Source organism: Pleuronectes platessa, chromosome 19 (genome assembly GCF_947347685.1).
Source record: "Pleuronectes platessa chromosome 19, fPlePla1.1, whole genome shotgun sequence".
In the NCBI taxonomy this organism is placed as follows: domain Eukaryota; kingdom Metazoa; phylum Chordata; class Actinopteri; order Pleuronectiformes; family Pleuronectidae; genus Pleuronectes; species Pleuronectes platessa.
Window position 1 is genome coordinate 15,245,365 of NC_070644.1, and position 24,023 is coordinate 15,269,387.

The window sequence follows — 24,023 nt, forward strand, 5'->3', positions numbered from 1 at the left end:
GTAATTCCAACTGGAAACAAATGGAGGGTTTTATTGCTGCACCATGGAGACAAAACATCCTTCTCTTAGGTTTTTATTCAGTAGCCATAGTGACCGTGGAGATGTTTTCTCTTGCTATAATAAGGAATTTCGTCGGTATTTCTTGCAGGAAAAATGCGGCATATTTAGTTTTTCACACCAGACTGACAGCTGCAATTCTAACTGATGCTTGGGAGCTGAAATGTTTCTTCTGTGGAGCCAGGAAAATAATGACAGACTCTACCCATCCTGGTCACATAGTGCTCACCTCAGGTACAGACGGTACAGGAGCATCCAACAGATGGACTCTAGTACAGTTTCTTCCACTGGATCAAAGAATTCTCCGATGTTTCTAAACTCCACCAGTTCATATTCACAACATCTTTAAGTGCAATATGTATTCTGTGCAACAACAAAGAGGGAACCACTCTTCTGTTTTATTTTATTTATTGTGTGATTTTAAACTTGTTTTTATTCTTTTTAAATAAATTTGTGTCGATTTTTAGAATTAGCTTCTCTGATTTCGTTGAACTGCTTTCTCTTGTACAATCACAATACATTCTGTTCTGTTCTATTCTAATTCTGTCCTCTGTATTTGTTTGGATGTCAGTGTCTTTCAGCTCTGACCAAACAAACAGGACGAGTCTGTCAGCTGCCTGACTGTTGGTAAACGAGTAATAGAGTTAATGGATGGTAATTGTTTGTTTAAGTGAAGTGTATTCATTCCTTTTTAAAATGTCTCCTGAGGCATCACCTCACTGCACCTGCTTCTTTCTGCTGAACCACCATCACTTTATTTGCTCATTGACTTCCACCACCATCTTCTTTATTATGAGCTCACACACTTTGCTTCATGTGATACCGATGAATAAATGATGAGCCATAAACCCTATAATTAGTTTTTATGAAAGCATAACCTTTTTTTTACGTCATCACGTCGTCACGTAATTCCGGCGTCCTATGGTTGTGTCTTGTCTCTCATTAAAGTGCTGCGTTCAGGTGCTGTAAGAAAAAAGGAAACTTACATTACGAGTCATTTAAAAACAATGATCTAAAGATGGAAACTTCTTACATGTTTGATTATATTTATTACGGTCGAGCACACAGAGGCACTGACAGACAGTGAGGCCCTATTGAAATTGTAAGGATTATTATTATTTTTATTCAGGCAAATTAATGGGCTTTTTGAGGGCTTTAACATGCTCAATTCTTACCAAAATGTGCAGAAAATTAGAAAGTACATCTCCAGCACATCTCCTGCGCAGAAGCAGACTGCGCATCTCCTCTCCTCTTTTCTAGTGTCCTGTATTTTGCGCGTTTGTTTTGCTTTGTATGAGCCTTAGCCTTAATTTAAGGACTCTTTTGTTTTGCTACTGAACTTTGTTTTGCTTCCGTAACATATTGAACAACATATACTTTTAATAAATGAAGTTGTGGTGATGTTCTGTGCTCAGGTCCTGTTAGTTTGAATTTTAAATATATTACTTGTTCAATTTAACTACTCTACTTATTTTTTTAAGGAAATAAAATAACAACTGTTTAATAAAACATACCTCTGTGACAAGCCTATGAAGAGTTATTTATTTATAATTTGATTCTGTTCTATTCTATTTACCTTTTACTGTTTTTGGAGAGGACCGTGAAGGGAGCAAATCAAACACGGGCACACACACGCACGCACACACACACACACACGCACACTCCTTCTCTATCTTTAGCGCAGCGGTGGATTACCCAGTGCGCACTGTGGACAGACCGAGCTCCGGTGCGACCTGTTCAGCTTATCCGTGTCGCACGTCGAGCTGAAGCCCCCCCAACCCCTCACGTCAAACCAGTCGACAGATAGAAACCACTCAAACCAGTGAACAGCGATGGGGGAATGACAACGAGCTCCGTGCCTGTCTGCGGTTCTCTGAGCCCGAGAAGAAGACCCCGAGGATGCTGCTGCTCTCCAGCCCGAGGAGCGGACGCCTGCGCCGGGCCTCGCTGCTGCCGCTCGCGGCGGTGCTACTGTGTGTGGTCTCCGTCAGCTCTGGCCTCCCAGGTAATAACACACAACTCACACGCTGACACACAACCACCTGCACAACACAAAAACAGCACGTCGGGAGAGTTCATGCCAGTTACACCGGAGTTGCTGTGTGTTATAAAAATAAAGCTCACAGGGGCACGTTGGGCTGGTGACACACAGAAAAGGACACACGACTCCTGTGTGTCTTTGAATTTGTGTTGTTGTAAAGATTGTCAGGTTACAGCAAATAAGTAAGGTGCTTAAATACTATTATATGTGTGCTAATTATTGTTGGAAAAAGGAAAATATAATGTTGTTTGCTCGGTTGTTTCCTTGTCTTCGCCTATGATTGACTGCTTCAGAAAGCTTATAGCTTTTTACTGGTTTTGTTTATATTCCATTATATATTTGATATATAACACATTTTCTATTCATACTTTTACTGTTTTGTCTCTTCTACTTCTACTTTGTGTTTAATTTTATTGTTCAGCTTTTCACTTGCAGATATGCCTGCAATATATACATTTTTTACTCTTATAAGCTTTTACTGTTGTTACTCTTGTACTTACTACCTTTTCACTTACTGCTGTAATATTAGGCCAGAATATGTAGATCTGGGTATCAACATATCAAATATATTTCATATTGTACATATTCTTATATTTCTTTCAACTTCTACTTTGCTGTATTTTGCTGTATTTTATTTTAGCGGTTCACTTATTGCTGTAGTACAAATATATATAAGCACAATTTCCTGTAGTATATTACACATATCTTCATATTAGTATGTTGTATCCACTAACATAACCAGTGTCCCAGCTTTAAACACTGTGGGAGAACCAACAGCTGGACTGTCACATGTAATCTTTAGCCTTTATCTGACACACAGACACACACACACACACACACACACACACACACACACACACACACACACACATACACACACACAGGCTTGACACACTTACCGCTTCGGCCTGCACACATATTTATTCAGACTTATAAATGTTAATAGTTTTTTTTTCATTAAAGCATCCACCCACTGTGCATGAAACCAAAAGGGTGCGTAGCTTCATTTTGCCCATTCACAAGAGGGAGGAGGAAGAGGATGGTGACACAGTTTCCATCGTTTTGTCCCTGACGGGGTAAATTTGAGAATTCTGCAGATTTTCCACTTTCATTTTGTCATAAATATAATTTATACTAATGCAATTGTCATTATTTCCTTTCTCGGGGCTGAGAAAAACAACAGTGTGGGAAGAAGAGGGTTTCGTTGACATAGTTTCTCAGTGTTGGAGGAGAGTCATCATGTTGTGTCTGAGAGATGGAAACAGACAAAGCGTGAACGCTCTGATGAAAAGAATAATATTAGATCATCTGCAGTAATATGATTCTGCTTGTTTGAAGGGGGTGGTGCTTTCAACGTGACACCTGTTACATCTGAATGCATCTAGAGAAAGTGTGTCAGTGTGTTTACGATGTGTCGAAATAACAAAACAAGGATAAAAACCAATATTTATTTTACTCAAATGGGAAATTGCTTCTTTGTAGCTGCAGAGCAATATTCCTAGAGTCATATCTCCATTTCCTTTTTTTTTTTTTAAAGATCATTAAATATATTGGCGGCGCTTGGAAAGCATCAAAAAGCGCATCCAGTGTTGCAGTGAGTCAGCTCTCTCTGGGCAAATCATGGAGTGTGGCAGCAGCATGAAGAGCGTAGCAGGTCAGGTGTTTGATCCAGCAAATATCCACACATCATCATGTGTAAATACAGGGAGCGTTTTCACAGAACACTTGGTTCGTGTAGAGGGAGGGAATCCAAAATCTCCATAAAGCCAAATTAATTACAAAACTGTGTCCCGCCTGCAGATTTACAGAATTAATTGCCTTCATTTGCAGAATTAGTTTCTTGATTCAAGTTCAGTGGCGCATTTGGAATCAGCCGCACCAGAATAGTCACTTTCTTCACGAATACATTCTTTCTCTGGAAAAGAGAAATCATGCTTTTGTTAACAGCTCATCGCCATCAGCATCTGACAATAAATAAAAGCTCTGAAATCGTGTTACTTTTCAAATTGACATCTTTGTCAGCATCTTCTACGTGCATGAAACCTATTTTTCTGACATTTGTTTTCTTTTTGTGTCCATTGTGTGTTCAAAAAGTCATCAATACGCCCCTTCGCTTGTGGGGAACTCTCTTGACACTATTCTTCCACTCGCCAGCAGGCTTGAAGGAAATGCTCCAGAGAATGTCCGGAGAGACTTCTCTCGTAGAGCCCCTCTGGTTAATTTCAGGATCATATCCTCAGTCCATGTCTGAAAGCAGCTTCATTTTGTGTTTATCTCTCGAACTTTCATCCTTAACTCTGAATATTAAAATTCAGTCTGATGATTGTTGTGCTGCCACGTTTGCCAACTTTGACGTTGACCAAACCCACGTAGAAGCGGCCTTTTCCTCCACCAGGACTAAACTTGAAAGATTCCTATCTCGCACAAACACACAGCTAATGGCTCCAGTGCTTTTTCCGGTCCCCTTTTTCTTTTTTGCCCTGCAGCAAAATTAGTCACCTGCATAATAGTTGCAAATTTAGAGCACACACAAACACACCAACCGCTGAGTTCACGATGCCAAATATAACTGGAGAATAAGTGCAGTTTACGTTTGTTGGTAAAAGGCTGGGTCGAACAGGTTTTTTTTATTTCCCATTGGGAGCAAGAATAAATTCTTCCTTTCAAAGCCGTCAAGTTGAAGTGGGTTTGAACTGTGCTCTGTAACAGTCAGTATTTATACCAGCTCTAAAAAGCTTTGTCCTTGAATCTCTGTCAGGGTGAAGAAGAGTTGATGCTGCAGGGTCATGGAAAGACTTCAGGAAACAGAATATATTGTGTCTTGGCTGGAATGAGGAACAAGGCAGTGGTTTAACAAAAAAAATTAATCTGTAAAGAGAGGGGTGTTACAAGTCCACATTTATTCATATCTCCATTTTTCAGATTGTACTTTTGACTTCCTGTATATTCCATTTGAACTCGGGGTTTCCAGGAAGTGATTTAGAAAAAAGCACTTTAAAGCTAACAAGTGCTCTGGTTTCAAATGGACCTGTGGTGTTGCTCCTGTGGTGTTTGTCGTCCGGTGTTGTGGCAGAAAGGGGAGTGTCACCACCCGATCATGTGGTGGGACGCAACCATCGTGTTGAAATTACGCAGCGGCCAGGAAAGATGTGTGGGAGCCATTGCGGTCCCTGTTGTCTCAACTCGGTGGTCTCGAGGAAGACTAGATGGTGAGCCAAGGTTTTGTGGCGGTGGCGTCCTCAACCCACTGCTCCCACCCCTCTCTGTTCTGTCTCTCTTGGCCGAACATTTGGCTTCTTCATCCGGGAGGGAGCAGTTGGCAACCGGAGCTCTGCAGGAAATGAGAGGGCCACGACTAATCAACTTACAGGTTGCTCACAGACATTTGTCCCAGCAGCACAGCAGAGTTTCAGCTGCCTCAACCTCACCTGCCCTTTACGAGTCAGACCACAGCCAATTTACTGTGTCAACTGTTTGCATTCGTGCAAAGCCACATCCTCGCCAGTCTGTGCTATGTGATGTAAACAGCAGAATGAAAGAGGCTCCTTCCTTTAAGGCCTATACAGAGAAATGGGCAGGGATCTAAAGTGGATTCCAGGAAAAGAGACGTGGCGCCAAGCGTGCAGGAGGCAGGACGTGACGTGACTTAGAAACTCTGCTGCGGTAATGCCATATAGCTAACCCTCAACCGTTATCACCAAGGCCTCTCGATTCTCGTCTTCCACGTGTATGACACCTCTTTTTCATCTTGACATGTGTTTTTCAGTTTTGTTTCCATCGCATCTTAGAAACGTCATCAACACGCCCACTCGCTTTCGTGGGAATCCTCCAGTCATTTTTCACATAGGCTTACTCTTGCTTTATCGTAAGTCTTTACTGACTCTGACATTTGCACACACATACACATAAAGCGTCTCTAGATGTTTTCAGGGGAACATCCAGAGCTCCTAGCCAACTGAAAGCAGCTATAGTGAAATAATATATAGTAGTCCAGTCCATTTCACAAAGTAGTTTATTGTGGTCATTCCTGTGAAGGTTATAGTCAAGAACTCGTCACACGACCAACCAGCAAACAAAAGGAAAAAAGTTTAAATCAATCAACTTTGTACAGCAGCTTTCACTGATTTCCTGTTTGCTGCAGGTTGTGCTGCTCTGCTCCCGTCTCATCATTATGACACAGTAATCGTCCCTTGTGAAACGCATTAGACCGTCCATTGTCTGACATGACAAGTTACTGCAACAGAAAAGACGACTGACAGACGCAGCGAGCGATAAGGAAGAGACTCGATCCCTCTTGTTCTTCTACAAACTTACATTCCACTGAGGAAGAACTTCTTTCAATGTTTTGACTTACTTCCTTTTCACCTTTTAACACAAGGCAACCATTCATATAGTTCCGGCCTCAGCATTTCTCTGTCTGCGGTTGCCTGTGCCCACACACACTCGTTACACAGGTGCTAGGTCATGGCCCCATTTAGAACCCACGATGCCCCAAAATATGTACACGTAGGAGTCGTTTCCCCTGTTGCTGGTTTCTGAGAATTTTTCATAATCTGGGTTGATGTTGCAGCTGTTTCCACTTTGTCGTGTGTAAAGCAAAGGAGACCTAAATACAAATTCCCATTATTCACACTTATCAATCATCAGTCAAGCCACTTCCTCTGTTTTAGAGAATCAGCCAGTTTATCGTATCAAAATTACAAGAAAGATTTTCTGAACCAGAAAGATTTTTATCGAGATTGTTATCTTGTTACTTCAGAGAAACTTCCATTGAACTCATCTGACCTCTGTAACGTCATCACACTGGTGCAAAGAATGATACAAAACCAGCTTGAAAAGTGTATTGGAAAGAAATATTGGTGGAAAATATTTAAAGTGCAGGGTCAGAGGGCAGAAAGGAAAACTGACACTGAATAAACAGAAAGACAATTGACTCTCTGACGAAGACAAATCCATATTGTCTTGACATAGCATCGTCCTTTCACCTGATCCTGACTCCCATCGCACACAAGCCCTTGTTGTCAGCTGATTCCAATGAAAACAAAAGCATTGAAAGCAGGATGCTTGGCATTTGTTTGATATTGTCATTTGAGAGCGGTGCATGGTGAATAATCAGGAGCATGGACACAAACGAAGACACACAAACGTTCAAACACACAAACACAACACACCGAAATGAACACTGTGTTTTAAGTGAAGAGCGCCCGGCAGAGAGAGCGGCTTTCCACTTGATTTGAAGTGTTTGGCTCACTTCCTGTCTGCCATCGGAGGGTCAGGAAACGCACACAATGGGAGTGCACGACTCATTTCCTGCATCCTCTCCCAATCACTCCTTCACACAATTACAGAGCAGAGAGGGGGGGGGGGGGATTTGTTGCATTGCATCTGAAGTACAGCTCGAAGGGGCAAAGTGAGCGATGACAAGACGCTGGGCCCTTGCCTCCAAGTGTGTGAGTGTAGGTGTGCACCGTGCCGTGTGGGAACGCCTCTGCGTGCCTGCCAGTTCTTGCAGATCGAGCACACAGCCTGGAAACAGCAGCAGATGGTTGGTAAAGTCAGTTTTCACTCGTTCCAAAGACTAATTTCTCAACCCCCCCGCCCCCCTCCATTGCATAATGTTTTTTATCACACTTCTACCGCCTTCACCGATACCAAATCAACCTGATATACTGCTGTGACGTTTTTTTTTCGTCTTCTTGAAGCTTTTCACTCTGTCCATCTCCCTTTCTGGGTCTTGTTTTCTCCGTCTCCCCGATTCAGCTGAGTGATGAGCACCATGTGGGAGGCTGGTCGGTTCGAGGCCGCCTCCTGTGGCGGATTCACTTCGGTGGCTCCTTTTGTTGTGGAGCTGCTTTTGCCGTCTGATTCTCACGACGAGCATGTCTTATCGGCTCTCCTGCGTTTAGCGTAAGTGCTGTTATGTAAGGAAAGTTTCCACCTTTCATACTGGTTCACCTAAAGCGGTTTATTGCAGGGAAAACGGTTTTCATGACAACAGGTGACCTGAATGCAGTTTTTATTCATCTGCAGCTCACACTGCCTCACTTGTTCCTGGGTGTTTGTGTGTTTTAGTATATGTATGGGCTGGCTGTGCGTGAGGAGAACAATTGCATCTATTCTCACGACTGCAATAAGTTCCACCACGTTAACTTCCCACGTGATGAACAACAGATGAAGGTGTTGAGATTCAGAGGTGGTTTAGAAAGTACAACGTCCTGCTTTTTCTTTTCCTTACAGGGTTTAAACGCCTCATTCTGCTTTGTTCTGGACGCCAGTGTTTCATTTCATATGGCAGCAAGAACAAAAGCAAAACTCTACATCTTTTCGTGCACAGTGAAATTTATAATACTGCTGCAGATGTGAACAGACTGTTGTGTGTATGTTAAATGGAGGCCAGCACATATGTTATTTGGCTGATATGAGCCTGTCATAGACATATCATTGTTGGCCTTTATGTTTGCTGACAAACACCATTATGAAAGCTTAATTAAAAATACTTACATTTAAGCTTATATTACATATTTAAAAAATGTATTTTCTTAATTCAAGCTCTATATATTTGATTGTATTTGTGTGTTTTTTTTAATACATTTTGTATAAGGTGTATGCTTAAACTGCATAATATCGGACCTCAATTACACTTCTTTCTAATTAGGGTTTGATAACTACATCTGAGGAATCATTACTATTTTTTAATTACATGCAGTATACGAGGTGCTGATATATGTTTTTATTGGACAATTTACCTCCCTAAAATCGTTATAGGCATCCGCCCCCAAAATCCATATCAGTCCGGCCCTAATGTTGGAACAGTTGGAGACTATAAAGCATTTCTTCATCTCATTTGTGCTCAAAGTTCCAAGAAACTGAAAACACAACAAATATAAATAACACAACTTATTAATGCTTCTGTACAAAAAACCTCCTCAACAGAGACCCAGTTTGATCTTGAAACACTACTTTATGTGGATAAAAGCTTGTAACATTATCAAGAGAAGATTCAAACAGTTGATGTTGGAATCACAAAATTTATTTTACATCGTTTGCTTAGACAACATATAAACAGCGGATATTTGACTTGGTTCAAACTGTTGTTCTGACCAACGGACATGTAAACACAGGCAGGAATCCTGACATGAGTCGTCTGATCCTCGTGGTGCGAAAAGGTCAGATAGCTGTAACTGAGAAGTTGAAGGGTTGTTTGATCTGATCGGGCCTGCACCTGAACAGCCTTTGATCCTCAGACCGTTAATGGATCAAAGAGTCATAAAAAAATGGACGATGGAAAATGTTGACGACGGGAGCTTGTTAGGTTGAAAGGTTTTTATTCAGGGCAGAAGGCCTTGACGGTGTATTGAAGATGAAGGCTGCTATGTCTTGAGCCCTGGCTTGTTCAACATAACACAAAAATGAAATCTATAAAAACAACACTACATTAGATATCAGACTAGACCAGCAATTATGGCTGCGTGACAGTAACCAGGCTCAAGAGACATGAGCTGATTCAGACATGTTTTCAGTGTAAGAGGATGTGTGTTGTTTTTGATTTTGCGCTGTCACGTGGCATCGACACGCACAAAATCGATAGAGATGAAAATGAATTTCTATTGAAGTGACAATCTCAGATGGATGGATGGATCAATTATACATAGATGGATGGATGGATAAGTGGATGATCTCTTGAGGGAAATGGAAAGAAAGACACGTGGGAGGTAAAAATAGAAGCCAGGAAAGCTGAAGGAGGAGATTGGTAATAAAATCCAGGAGTGAGAATCGGGAATGAGGGGCCCCTGCCTCGACTCATGAGCACGTGGCGCTCTCAGGGACGTGGAATACCTTGGCAACCAGGGCGAGCGGATGACGCAGCAGTTCAACTTTATAGAGGCGACAGAGTTGTTGGGCGACCGTGGGAGCAGAGACAGATGATGTCAATAAAGAAGAAGCAGCAGTGAAGAAAGACACCGAGGGAGTTGTCCAGCTGTGTGTCAGTGCTTGTGGCACAAAGTAAAAGGAACTCGCTTTTTCTACCCACTGATGCGACAGTGACTAAACCGTTTGCTCTCTGCCACATGACGTTTCCCAAAAAAACGAGAAATGCTCACGACTTGCCGTCACCAGGCAGAGAAAGAAAAACAAGTCATCTCAGATTACACCAGCGTCACCACCCCGCTCGCTCCCCGGGCATCAGACCAGTCGGTGACATTAGAAGATGTGGATGACGTGGGTGCTTTGTCTGTGCTGTTTACACTCTTGTAGTTTAGTGTGTTTTTATTATTCCTGGTATAGGGAAGGGTCAGAGCACTTGCTATTATCTTGATTGCAGCAGGGTTTGTGTAATATAGAAATGAAATCCTTATAATTTATCCAAATGTGCGACAAGAAGGTTGCTGGTTTGAATTTTGGAGATAAAAATGTCATGATGGCTGGATAATAATCGTGTATTCTGTAAGTACGTGTGAAGATCTCCGTCCCTCCTGCACCTGCTCTTCATCTCACCAACACTCGCCCTCTGCACATGTGCTCTATCAATGAAAAGTCATGTTTCCTGGTATCACAGGCCTCATGGACCGGATATAGATTTCTCCTATACGGCGATCTCTTGTCATGTGTCATCCTCCACTCTGATGTAGCAATTAGAAAAAAATTCAAACTGGAGACAGGAGGAATGTCTGTTGAGAAGTTTATACGTCCGCCAAGGTAGTTATGTTTTCACCCCTGTCCGCTTGTATGTTTGACTATTAGCAAGATCATGTGAAAACCACTTCACTTATCACCATGATACTTGGTGGAAGGATGTGTTATGGGTCAGGAAAGTACTTTTTAAAGTTTGCCGCACATCCAGGTTGGATTTCAGTTTCTTTATCCTTGCAATTCATCGCTTTTTTTCAACATTTTCGTGGTTTTGACCGCATTGCCGAAACCCTGGGCTCATTCACACTCTGCTGCCGTATGTGGTGTATCTCAAGCTCAGTGTGTGTGCGTGTGCCTGGATACAGTGTTTGGACTCCCCGGTTTGTGTTAAACTGGGAGTAATCAGATGAAGAGCTTATCTAACCTGGTTGCAGGCAGATCTGTCTGAGAGCAGCTCAGGCTCACTCTTTACTTTGGTTTAACCTGACCTGTATTGACACAGAGGTGGAGCCCGCCACGTTGCGAAACCCGAGAATAATTCAAAATGTACTTTTCCTGCCGTCCAAACATTGTTGCCCTATCCGACAAAACCTTACTCAGATGGAGGGCTTGATAACTTCACAGCAAATGTTTAAAGAAGCTGTGGTGTAACTCAGTGTGATTCCTGAACGGAGCTGACACATCACCTGATGAAAAGGAGTGTCTGTTATGAAGGTGAATCATCTGTAATTCTGAGGCATTTTCATGAGACGTCATCATCCCACACAAAGCCTGTTATTCAATTGTCTCGTGAAAAGCGTAGTTTCTGTTTGGCAGCAGTGTGGCGGGGATACTAATGAATCTCTCTCTCTCTCTCTCTCTCTCTCTCTCTCTCTCTCTCTCTCTCTCTCTCTCTCTCTCTCTCTCTCTCTCTCTCTCTCTCTCTCTCTCTCTCTCTCTCTCTCTCTCTCTCTCTCTCAGCTTCCCAAAAATGCCCTCACCATCTAGACTGTGCCAAGGAGGGACGCCACTTCTGCAAGCCGGGCTCCTCCCGCTGTGGCACCTGCCTCTCCCCGCTGCAGGAGAACGAGGAGGGAAGCTGTGTGGAGAAGAGGAGGCACCGTCAGCATGGTAAGAGGAGACACTGCACCCAGAAACACACTCGAATGACGCTGCAGTCGCTCCATAGACAAACTCACGCTGAAGAAAGGAGGTTCAGAGAAAAAGCCACTACTCCCAGATCTCCTGTCTATAACACAAACAATTAATTTTTACGTGAGATAAATTAAAAAGGATGCAGGAGTGTTTTAAGGGACTTTGGGGGCCCCCGGCAAAAGAGACCGGTGGGGGGGGGGGGGCCCCGATGTCGATCCAAACCGAACTCAAGAAACACATGAGACCAAACCGCAGTATTCCAACTTCAACTTTGTGTGTTTGCTGAATGAAACTTTCCTGACTTCACCCTCAGTTCCAGTTAAATCACCTGGGTGATGTTTAAATGAGAGCTGGAACATCTGCTTCTCTCTGGTCGTATAAGGTGCACCTACAGATGTCAGTCTTTCTCTCTTTGTGTTTTTACATCTTCACTCGTCCTTGTCACAGTCTCTTTTCCCTCAGTTGATCTCTGTATCTCTTTTCCGTTCCACCCTCTCTCTCTCAATTGCTTATTGATTCTGCATGTGCTCTCCTCCTCCTCCTCCTCCTCCTCATCCTCATCCTCCTATCAATTTGAGCTTCATTTCTTTCTTTCCGCTCCCTGTCAGTCTGTCATATAAATATATATTTCTGTCTTTTTTCTGTCCATTGCTCTTCTATCTACATCCTGTGTCCTCTCCATCCATATCTCTGAGAACCGCTGATCCTGTGTGGGTTATTTTTTTAATCCGCCCCTGCCCCTGCTGTGTCTGCAACACACACACACACACACACACACACACACACACACACACACACACGCACCACCCCCACACACTGCCAGCTTTAATCACTTAGATGACATGCGTCTCTCTCACTCACTCTCTCTTCCTCTTGCCCTTCGCCTCCATCACTGCATCCAATGCAGGAGCCAAATAAATCGTATCGTTCCGATTTCCACGGCATGGCATCGCACGGGCTGCACCCACAGAGAGAGAAAAATAAACATCTTGTGTATGTTTGAGCTCAGCTGGCTTTCCTCTGTGTGTGTGTGTGTGTGTGTGTGTGTGTTGTCTGTAGGATTAATAATTTAGATGGATCTGCTGCTGGAGAGGACACAGCATGGACTTGGCTCAAATCGTTGGCAGCAGCACCAGAGATTGAAGTGAATTTGAGAAAGGTCACATCATGTAGAAGAAAAAGAGACTTGCTCTACAAAAATGTTGTTTTAATTGGTCTTTTGATTGTGTTTGTGTCTTGCATTGTATGAAGACGTTAACTATTACATGTCTGTGTGTGTGTCTGTGTGTCTGTGTGTCTGTGTGTCTGTCTGTCTGTCTGTCTGTCTGTGTGTGTGTGTTGTTGTGAATCCAGCAGATCTCAGGCCTTAGATAAGCTCCCTAAAGTGGTTACATAAACCCCCAACAGACCACAGAACACAGGGATGCACATTGGAGACACACATGCACGCATAGTGTAGATACACAATTTCTCCCGTTTCACTCCAATGATAAAACCTCTGTGGTTTGGCAAAAACATTACAAATCTGAAGTCACTGTTGTCACTTCAGAGGTGATACAGTGGCTTTGTTTACATGACTAAACATCAGGTTAGCTGAAATTTCTCCTTGTTAAAGTGTCAGAAATACACGTTTCCAAAATTTGAATTTGGAATGATGCCCGTGAATCTCCCACTCTCTGTCTCCCGTCGTATATCTTTTTATCTTGTTCACCCTCAAACATCGGCTCAAGCTTATAACTACCTTTAACCACCAACCTTTACTTCGTTAGGAACCCGATTTTCCTGTTTAAAATGTAATCATTTTTTTCTTCCAGTTCATTTTCTAATTTCATACGAGCTCACAAGGCTTCATAACCCACTGGCCCTGCAGCACGGTTCTATATCAGGGTTGTTAGTCCTCTATGGAATAATTACAATGTTATCACAAATGACATTTTCCACTTTATATTTTGGAGAAATTTTGCAAACTATCTCTGACTTAGGAGAAAAACTGAACTAGGGTCATGAAATCAACCTCGTCGTGTTCAATTTGCATGAAATCTTATTCCTCAGCTTATTGTGTGAGACTGTATGTTTATGTAAAGCACTTTGAATTGCCGTTGATTCTGAAATGTGATATATAAATATATTTGCCTTGCCTCCATTAGAAGGGCTTAGCCCCAATGCTGCCTCTGCTGGCTGCCTATAGTAACTGCACTGAGTAAATGGGTCATTTGCATCTGGGTTATGACATTTGTGGGTCCATTACCCACTTTAGTGGCCTAGTACATTACACGCACATATTATTACAAATTGTTTTGACATTTCTGGCATTACTGTGATATTATAAATACACTGTCAGTCTGGTAGGGGTCATTTATGGATGATCTTTGCTCCCTAATGAACTAGCAGGGTAAACTAACTCAAGATTATCTCGCCCAAGAACAATTGCAGGGGATCAAAAGATGCAGGGGATCAACCAAGACTTTCAGCTTAGTGGACGACCCCGCTCTACCTTCCAAGCCACAGCAGCCCAATCAAATCAAGCATTGAAGAAAAAGTGGAACTACAGCTTTGCCTCCACTATTCAATGATCAGAGTCAGGCAGGGCTGGTGTTCAGCTCTCTTCTCCCTTCAGTGCTGTAATTTGTAATAATTCAAAGATAGTTGCGCTGACTGAAATCTGTCTAATGTTTCTCATTTCCAGTCCAGAGAGGAGGAGAGTGCACGGCAGAGGAATTAGTGAGTCAGGCAGCTCTCTTTACTGCAAGTAGGACCTGCTTGTGTTTGTCATGGAGGCGTGCACTGCCATTGGTAAACATACAGTATGCCTCAAAGCCATGTCCTTTGCTCTGAAGACGCATAAACACAGTGAGAAAGATATTTACACACTGTTAAATTGGTCTGTCTCTTCCTATGAAACCATTTTTTTATATTTACGTCATTTTTTCCTACAGATTGTAACTATATACAATAATAGGCTTTGTGCTTCTGTATTATAAAATATTTACCTTATTGAAATAATGAATACTGATATTTTTAACCCCATCATTTGATTTTGGTCTCACTGAAGGATTTGAAATGGAATGTCTCCATCAGCTCTTGACACCGGCAGCTGACGCGATGTGTAACAACCGGAAAACGCAGTACAACATTTACAGAATTTTACTGCACACATTTTCCCGTCGTTCCATCGGTTTGTGCGTTAATTTTTAAAACAATGACAAAGGGCAGGTGGGAATGTTTATTAAAGGTTAGAACGTCGCTGGTCCGATTTCTCTTATTGACTCAACCGGTGTGCGTTCAGTTGTGACTAACTTTTTATAGCAGGTGGGAGTGGGAGTCACAGTCACGCTTTACATTTTAACTGTGTCACGCTGCTTATATAATTAAATATTTGTTATACTCAAAGTGCTTAGATTACCAAGTGGTGTAAAATCATGTTTAGACTGATCTATATTCGTCCCTCTACATGTGCCATGCATTACCTTCCCCTCTAGAGGGCAGCAGGACACGCTTGAGTGTAGATCATTAATCAACTAATAGGAAGACACTCTCAGTGAGGGAGGGATTTAAGTAATATACATGGGACATTTTAACTAGTATTTGACTTTAGCACAATCTATTAATTTACAGAAAATAGTTTACATTGTACTTTTTACTTACTTATACTTGTGTTTTTTTTGGACAGATTTTTTACTGGTTGCACGTTTAGGTAGTTTATTGCCCCTGAAATAATTAATTTCATCGTATTCAAACATTAAATAGTTATTATTTGTATTGTTGGCTGTCAGCTGAGGTCATTATTTTGGGTTCTGTCAATTTGTGGTTGACGTGACAACTCATGGATTAAACTAAGTTAATGAATTATCATTAATCATGGCTCCTAAATGGTGGAATGAGCTCCCCATTGACATCCGGACATCAGAAAGTTTACACATCTTCCGCCGAAAACTAAAAACATCCTCTTCCGACTTACCTTGAATAAAAAAAATTTTTTTTTTAATTTTTTAAAAACACTAACAACTTTTGAAACTAACACTTTAGTAGCACTTAAATGGCACTTACTTAAAGCACTTTGTAGTTTTGCTTTATTTTGAAGAAATTGTACTTTCTTGATTCTTGTCGTCCTTGGTATGTACCCTCGGGTTTGAATGCACTTATTGTAAGTCGCTTTGGATAAAAGCGTCAGCTAAATGAAATGTAATGTAATGTAATGTAATTAATAGTGATCAACAGACTACACAGCGATTCAGATAATCATAGTTCTGAGCAATACCAGACGAAAATATCTAGTAATAATGTTCCTAATGATCTCCATTCCTTAGTGTTCTTTGGTTTTATAGGACTGATAAGACTGATACAGATTCACAAAGTCTCATCTAAAAGTAAACTCATCTGAGGTGATTTCTCTTTTCCTTTAGTTTCTTTTCTAGTGTTGGAATAAACCGTGTAATCACCTCACAGTGCATCCTGCCATTTCTACTCAAACAACACCGATACAACCATCTGTGAAATCAGTGTGGTTTCTGTCTTTGTTGCAACCCAGGAGAGAGCTGGGGGTAGTGAAAGTGTAGGGTGTGTGTGTTCCTGCATGGGGTTTCGGGGGGGGGGGGGATGTGAAATGGTTTTTAAGTGGAAAAGAGAACGGCACAGATGTGTGTGAGCCACAGTCCCTGTTGAGATGTTTAGTGTTTGTTTGTTGTACCCGGCAGCCCCCTGGGAGTCTCTCAAGAGGTTATGGGTCATTATCGGGCTGGTGACAAAACTCTCTTACACAAGGAGAGGTGTGCGTGCTTAGTCAGTATGTGACAAACTACACACGTTCACACACGCTCACACACGCTCACACACGTTCACACAATTCACACCTTTGTCATGTGATTTATCAACTCGATCAAGCTGTTTTTAAATCAGTTCCCGCTCCCTCGGACACATCAGCAGTAAATCTCTCCTCTTTCCCGAGTCACCTCTAGAATCTAAACCTGCATTCACTCACGTTCCTAGCGAGCGCTCTGCCTCGGTTGGAGCTCTCTCGCCACCTGCAAAGTACAGATGGTGCGCCCCGCCTCTGCAGACACCTGCTATGAAGTGCACTAAATGGCCATTAGTTGAGGGGGGGGGTCACAAAATAACAAAGCCGCCAGTGAAAGTGCTGGCATGTCATATCATATACACATTAGCCCGGCCAGATGGCCAGCCTGCTGGAGGGAAAGTGACACTGTAATCATTAAAAGTTGTGTAGGTGGTTTGTAATCATATTAACAAACTGGTGTAGATATTTGAAATGTGGTTTATCACTTATGCTTATTACTTTTGGTTTAATCACAATGTCAAACAATCATCTGCACACGTACTGGTCCAGAGAGGTTTTACGTCCCCAAAAATTGTTTTTAATGTCAAGCACCTTAACATTTTCTTCGTTTCCCTGATCTCAGACTTTCCGCCTCACGAGCTTTCGAGTTCAACTCCTGTGATTTGATATCTGATGTAATGCAGGCTCATGTCTTATAGGGGAACAACACTTTGATCGCCTCCATTAACAGCGAGCTATGGGCTCTATTGAGCGCAGTGGCGAGAGCTCCGTGAGGCAAGGGTTTGGCTGATTGCTCCTGACCCCCTGCTGTGCTTCCTCCCGTGGCCACACACATACACACACACACACACACACACACACACACACACACACACACTGTCGTCTCTCTGGTGACCACGACAGCGCTGCAGGAATGTGGCTCGCTGTCTGGCCTTAAGGGCTGTTAACAACAGTTTAGTATTGTCCCCTCTCTTTTTAACTAGTCCACAAACAAACAAGACACATGGGCACACTCCCCGTCCATTCACTTCAGAGACAAGGACCTGAAAAAGACATGTTGAGAATAGACATGTATACATCTGCCTTATACAGCTCTCGCTTTCATTCTCGCTCTCGCTCTCAGTCTCCTTTCTTTGCACACAATAGGCTGTAAGTTATCTACAGTCATGGATTCGGACAAGACTCAAAAGTATTCTATCCAGATATACAACTAACAACTTATAACCAGTTTATTTTATTTTTCATTGTTTTAAGTTATCTTTAAGTTATAAAACTAATTCTCAAGTTTGTCTGTTGTGAGGATTTTCTGCTTTTCTTTATTGAATTTTGATCGTAAATAAATGATACTACTGCTCAATCTTCTGATATTTGTGTATACATTGTCCATTAAGCTAGTGTCATTGTAGAAGTTGAAGTTTGAATCTCGTTTGTCTTTTACAGTGACCTACTACCCGGACCTGGACGGAGAGATTGTTTTCTTGAGTCTGTACTTGAAAAAACAGGAAGAGAAAGAGATCAAAACTCCAAAGAAGCAAATCAAAAACCTGGTGAGATCTAAGATACAAATCTATATTTAAAATGAGCCAGAACAGTATCACTTCCTGTTTGAGCTCAGTTCTTTTACTTCAATTCAGTTTTTGCTGATTAGAATTAATGTTTTGGGGCTTTTTGCTGCTTTGAGACCGTGCCTCTCTTTGCTTTTTCACCTGATGATACCTCTGTCTCCTCTCCCTCTCTCAGCTGCCATCGCTCCCAGTCAGATGTTCAAAAGACAGATGCCTCCAATCAGGAGCAGAAAAATCAGGCGCCTAATGGAAGAGCGCATGCTGTCACCGCTGCCCAGGCTCCGCCCTCTCTGACCCACCGACCCCCCAGCCCCCGAGTCACTGGAGCCCGAGGCCCGAGCGGTTCCCTCGTTGGTCCAGCACCCAAGAATGACATGTTCTCGTCAGTGAGTACGACTCGATGCCCTAAACACAGTGACAGCCCAAGATGACCATAAGTGCCAAATGCACTGAAATCAGCAACAATGAATTTACTCAATGTTCCCTTCTTTTCTCCAATTTGTTTGTATTGCTGTGCAGTTCTTGATCTCGCTTAGTGTCCTTGTTGCATCGTGGCAGTGATCCTGGCAACTGCCTGCTACATCAAGTAAGTCTGAACACAATCGAGACACAAGTACAGCAAGACAAGGATTATTTTAGTCTCCAAGCACACAACCAACTTTTTAAACTACATTAGGTCAAAAACTTGCTGATGAATACCAATAAACTGTAAATCTGTGTTTTTTGCTATTAGCTTAGTGGAAAATCCCAGATTATTTTGATTGGTACACCAGAACTGTGTAAAATGTTCACAATCTAATCTGAAGTTGGTAAATGTCCCGACCCAGAGTTTATTTCTGAAAACCGAGGAACACAACATGGGTTCACCTCATGCGGCCTCTCAACCTAAATGAAATCTGTCTTTAGGGCTTTGTGGGTTGATTTTGTTGAAACTATGGTTTAGATTTATTTATTTTTTACTTCCATTTTCTCCAATCCTACATAGTGATTACAAGTGTTTAAGTCCATTGGCTTTTCGTGTATCATCATCTGTGAGTAAGTTGTAGGATTTTCTAAGGTCAGATGCAGGAACAAACATCAGTATTGTGTGAGACTCAGATCCCTCATGTCCCCTACAGGACAGAGAAAGAAGCGCGTCTTGTAGAGAAGGTCGACTACCCTGCTTTCAGTGGGCCCAGCGCACCCCCCCGCCCCCGAACCGGCCACAGGTTCCTCGGTAAGCAAACGGCCGCCAGAATCAAGAAGTTAGTATTATTTTGAGCGTTTGCAGTCTTTCCACTTCTCACTACTTCTTCTTTTTCTTCTTCTTCTTTTACAATAACCCTCGAGATATTTCAAGTTTCATTCACATTGTGTTTCTTCTGTTTTCAACCACAGATGGGAGATAAGACTCTGGCCCAAAATGCTCAAATGTATCACTACCAACACCAGAAGCAGCAGATGCTTTCGATGGGAACGTGAGTTCTGTCTTTTTCTTCACTTTTTCTCTCTCTGTCTGTCACGTCTCCTCTTCCTGTCTCTCACCACTGATAACTTGAACACTGAAGATTTTTAACCTCAGTGCAAAACCTCGGATGTGTTTTGTGTTTTCGTCAGCAGTCACAAACCTGAACCGAAGGTCTTTGACAACGAGGTCACGTCGGACGAGGAAGAGGTGGGAGGAGACTTCACAGTATACGAGTGTCCTGGACTTGCACCGGTTGGTAGACGCACACACACACACACACACTACACACACACACACATTAACACACACTCGTATGAAAGTCATCTTTTCTGCTGTTTGTTTATGCCATTTCTTTCCCCTCCACGACAGACCGGAGAAATGGAAGTGAAGAACCCTCTGTTTGATGAATCCACTCCTCATTACCAGGGAGTCCCCAGTGAATGCTGAAGACTGAACACACACACATTCACTATGTAACCACACACACACACACACACATGCAGGCATTATAGCCATTTCTCTGTAAGACACCACTGATCCAGCAGAGGATGGGGTTTATAAAAATGATTATTTCCCTGTAGGCCTTCTAACTATAATCTACCCCTACTCTAGCTTTTAATACAAATGTACACTGGGTTCCTTTTTAATTTATTTCTGACTCTGTTTCCTGTCTTTTAAATTATATGCTCCCCCCCACCCCCCCCCCCCCCCCCCCCCCCCCCCTCAGGTTTGTCCCCATAGGTGTTCTGTCCTATTATGTGTTAAAGTCTAATCTTAAACATCCTCCTCGCATTCCTTCATCACTTTCCTTCATTTCTGCAGCTATTTCCAAAGAATATGATACAAAAGCAAACAGAGGAACATCACGGACACACACATTCGTAGGTTAACCTGAAAACCAGGGGCCCTCCCTTGCATTTCCTGCAGAGCTAATGTTTCCTGACAGATACCAAGGAAACCTACAAAGCTGATACTTCTGTAAAAGCTCCCTATCGCAACAAGGTTAAGCTTTGAGAATGTTATGTTGCTAATTCCATGTCGTATAAGCTGCACATAAAGATTTTAAGATGATAGAATATAAATAAATATATATATATATATATATGAAAATGAAGTACTTGATGATGTCTGTGTGCATGGTTTGACTGTACCGTGTTTAAATCATGGCAGAGCTTCAGCGAGTTACTCTCTGCCTCCGGGTTTTGTACGCATCCTGTCGTTGGAGGAGGAACGTACAGTACAAAGTGACTTCTCAGCACTTGAATGACATTTTGGAGACAAACCATACTGATGGATGTGTAGGTGGAAAATATCACTCTCTTCTATCGTCCCTCTTTCCTCTTGTTCGGTACCAAGTTTACCCTCGTGCTGCAAAATGTACATACGAAGAGTGAAGCGTTCACCTTTTCTAGACATTTGTAGGTGCAGACCAAGGAAATAAAACTTTTTACCACACGTGAGAATAACTTTGTTTGACCTTTTTGTGTTTAATGTGTAGATTTAAATTATGTTTGGAGATTTATAAGAAGGGGATGTTAGGGAGAGAGATCCCTGGGAAGATTCATACTGGGGACATCGCGGTTCATTGATCCCCCAGTTATTAAAAATCCAGTCATGAATAAGAAAATAAATAACAATAAAACAAAAGGGGGGGTTAATATGTCCCTGAAATAGATGTAATGAATCGTGGGGAAAAAACTGGAGTCATGTATTTTAATCTCAGCCTCTCAGTATAAACATCACATGGCTTAAACAAAGAGAACATAAAAACATAAAAAATTTTGGTCTAAGAGTATATGTAAGTTGTGTGTTTGTGTGTGTGTGTGCGTGTGTGTGTCGGGGAGGGGAGAGTGTTGTGTCCCCATTGAGTGACACGGGGCCATTAAAGCCCTTTGTGCCGGTGCACAGTGGAAGCGAGGCAGCCATTGGCCGGCAGATGAAAACCTTGAGCGGGTGGAGGGTCGCTGAAGGTGGGTGTCAAAGACAGGGCCGTTAGGAAGAAAATCAAGAAGCCATCAGACTTGTTTGTGGGAGACGATTGTGCTGCTCAACAGGACGGACAGCACTTCAATTAAAGTCTTATGTCCTCAATCAGGGGCGAGTGGCTGAGATTCTCTGGATATTCGTTCCCTCCCTAATATGAAAATATTTCAAATACAACAAACATACAAAATACACAAATAATGAGAAATACAATCACTTAGGAAAATGGGGATCCCACCCAACCCATCCCCCGGATCCGGCACACTGATACCTACTGAACATGCAAAAGGTCCTTGAGGTTCAGTGATACAGTGAGTATCAAGTCTCTTTAAGCGATTCCTTTGCCTCATGAATTCTATGAAGGACACAACGTCCTGGTACGTCATCTACGCGTGGCGATAGAACCATTGTTTCCAGAGTTCTTGCAACGAAGACACCAGTTTTACAGGACTTTTAATAAATTAATCTACACAGATCGACTTTTATGACACCCTCTTTTATTGATTAATGAAACTGTTTCATCTTGAGATGACAAGTGTGGTTAAACACATGCATCCTCGAGAGGAATGTCAAGAATCTCAAGGAGAAAAGGGAAATTAAAGAGGAAGAAAGGGTGATGTACTGGGAAATACTCTCTTACAATTTAAAGATGAGAGACTTAAACAGGAGCCGGGCGATGTGACAACACACTAAACTGTGATTATCATTATTTTTTCTAGATTGAGGACGATGTGTTTATCACAAAGTCACGACTACAGCACATTCCTCTGTCAAATCCCATCAATCTGCACCATATTTCCCACACTCAAAGATATCAGCTCCCTGAATAAGTCTGATCTTCATCAAGATCCATGACTTATTCTCGGAGGCACTCAGTAATAAAGTACACAAAACACCTTTCCTGGATCTGCAACGTTTAATGGGTTCCTCCTTCGGTGAGGCACCAGCCCCTTTACCAAAGGCCATGGAAAGAGTTATTTTGCTTAGTCTTAAATGTCAAAGTTCACATCTCACATGCAACAAGTGTCTTGCTAAAATTAAGAAGGCAACACACATATAGCACCTGTACGCCCACAATCAATTTCCATTAAATGTACGGTGTGGTTAGAAGAAGAGTACGTGGCAAACTGGTAAGGGGCATATATCACTTATTTGAGAAATGACTGTGAAACTGTAGCCTCACACTCTAGCCTCACACTAGCCTCACACTCTCTGCACCTCAACAGAGGTGCAGAGAGGTCGCTTCTCTGGTGTGACTGGTTGTCGTGTGCAACACATTCACTCTGCTTCACCCGCAGGCTTTCTTCTAATTCTTTTATCTCATCCCCCCCCCCCCCCCCCTCAGCTGTGTGACTGGACCTGATCTGCGAGTAGCGAGCAGACCTCTGAGGTGTCCTGAAGAGGCCACTTAAAAAGAACTGAAGACAAGATCTGAGACATCTGAAAGAGGCAAGGGGGGGTTCAACCAAATTCCCAGATACTCCCCTCACACATCTCCTCCTCACTGTACCCAGCTATTCAAGTCTGACCCCTCCAACCCCCCCCGAGAGAGCTGTGCTCTGCTGCCCCTTTCTCTCTCTCTCTGAAGCCCCGGCCAAAGTCTGCCCTCTCTCTTGCTGTCGTGTCTTTTGCATGACAATTATACCCCCAAGTCCATGGCCCAGGACAATGCTTGTATGGCTGAGGTTTGATGTCTTTTAAGCTATTGACCAGGGCCTCTGGTCTCCCCAAGGTTCCCTGATCCTAGACTTACATGGGTCTTGTATCAGAGGACAGAAAGAGGGAAAAAAATCCTCCCTACCCAGCCGATCGGCTGGGTAGGGAGGACTACATAAGGGAGGACTACATAACTATGTAGGGAGGACTACATAACTATAGATTTCTGTCTGTCCTCTGAATTGTCATGTTTTTCTGGTGTTGTCCTTTTTAATTAGACTTGCATTTTTGGTCACGGGACAAACATCAAGGACACAATTACATCCCCATGGTCAATAGAAACATTTGGTTTAATTCTCCACATTATAACAATTTATAAATTGATCAAAAACAAGGACCTGAGGGCCTTCTGCTTCACTTTGCATGATTGTATTTTTTTCTGTTTAATGTGAATTGTGTTTTTGTGCAAAACTGAGACGACTGTTCTTACCATAGTCCAACTGGGCAGTTGTTCTTTAAATATACACAACAGATTAACAATGCAGATCAATATTTAAATCAATAGCCGTATAATAATATAGGATGAGAAATGAAACAACAATTTGCAAATGTGAATTATTATCTAATCCATTTTACAGCAGTCAGGCACCACTCCATTATAAAAGACCAGGAGGGGAAAACTAAAGGAGAAACTGAAGCCGAAGATGATAGACT

The 24,023-nt window shown here is 42.4% G+C and overlaps 1 protein-coding gene across 1 annotated transcript; it reads left to right on the forward strand.

The window, feature by feature from the left end:
- The first annotated feature begins 1,724 nt into the window (after window positions 1-1,724).
- On the forward strand, window positions 1,725-20,373 carry npdc1a (neural proliferation, differentiation and control, 1a). The gene is made up of 9 exons (XM_053411776.1): window positions 1,725-2,062; window positions 11,690-11,839; window positions 18,099-18,205; window positions 18,415-18,609; window positions 18,760-18,809; window positions 19,342-19,439; window positions 19,608-19,680; window positions 19,823-19,922; window positions 20,040-20,373. Exons 1-9 carry the CDS (start codon window positions 1,957-1,959, stop codon window positions 20,115-20,117), a joined length of 957 nt encoding a protein of 318 aa, XP_053267751.1. The 5' UTR covers window positions 1,725-1,956; the 3' UTR covers window positions 20,118-20,373.
- The last annotated feature ends 3,650 nt before the right edge of the window (window positions 20,374-24,023 follow it).

What these genes read in the sequence shown, in the direction of transcription:
- npdc1a (XM_053411776.1), top strand. Translation starts at nt 1,957, where the DNA reads ATGCTGCTGCTCTCCAGCCCGAGGAGCGGACGCCTGCGCCGGGCCTCG. An exon ending in CGTCAGCTCTGGCCTCCCAG is followed by an intron (nt 2,063 to 11,689) that starts GTAATAACACAC and finishes TCTCTCTCTCAG; the next exon opens with CTTCCCAAAAATGCCCTCAC. An exon ending in AACCGGCCACAGGTTCCTCG is followed by an intron (nt 19,440 to 19,607) that starts GTAAGCAAACGG and finishes CACAGATGGGAG; the next exon opens with ATAAGACTCTGGCCCAAAAT.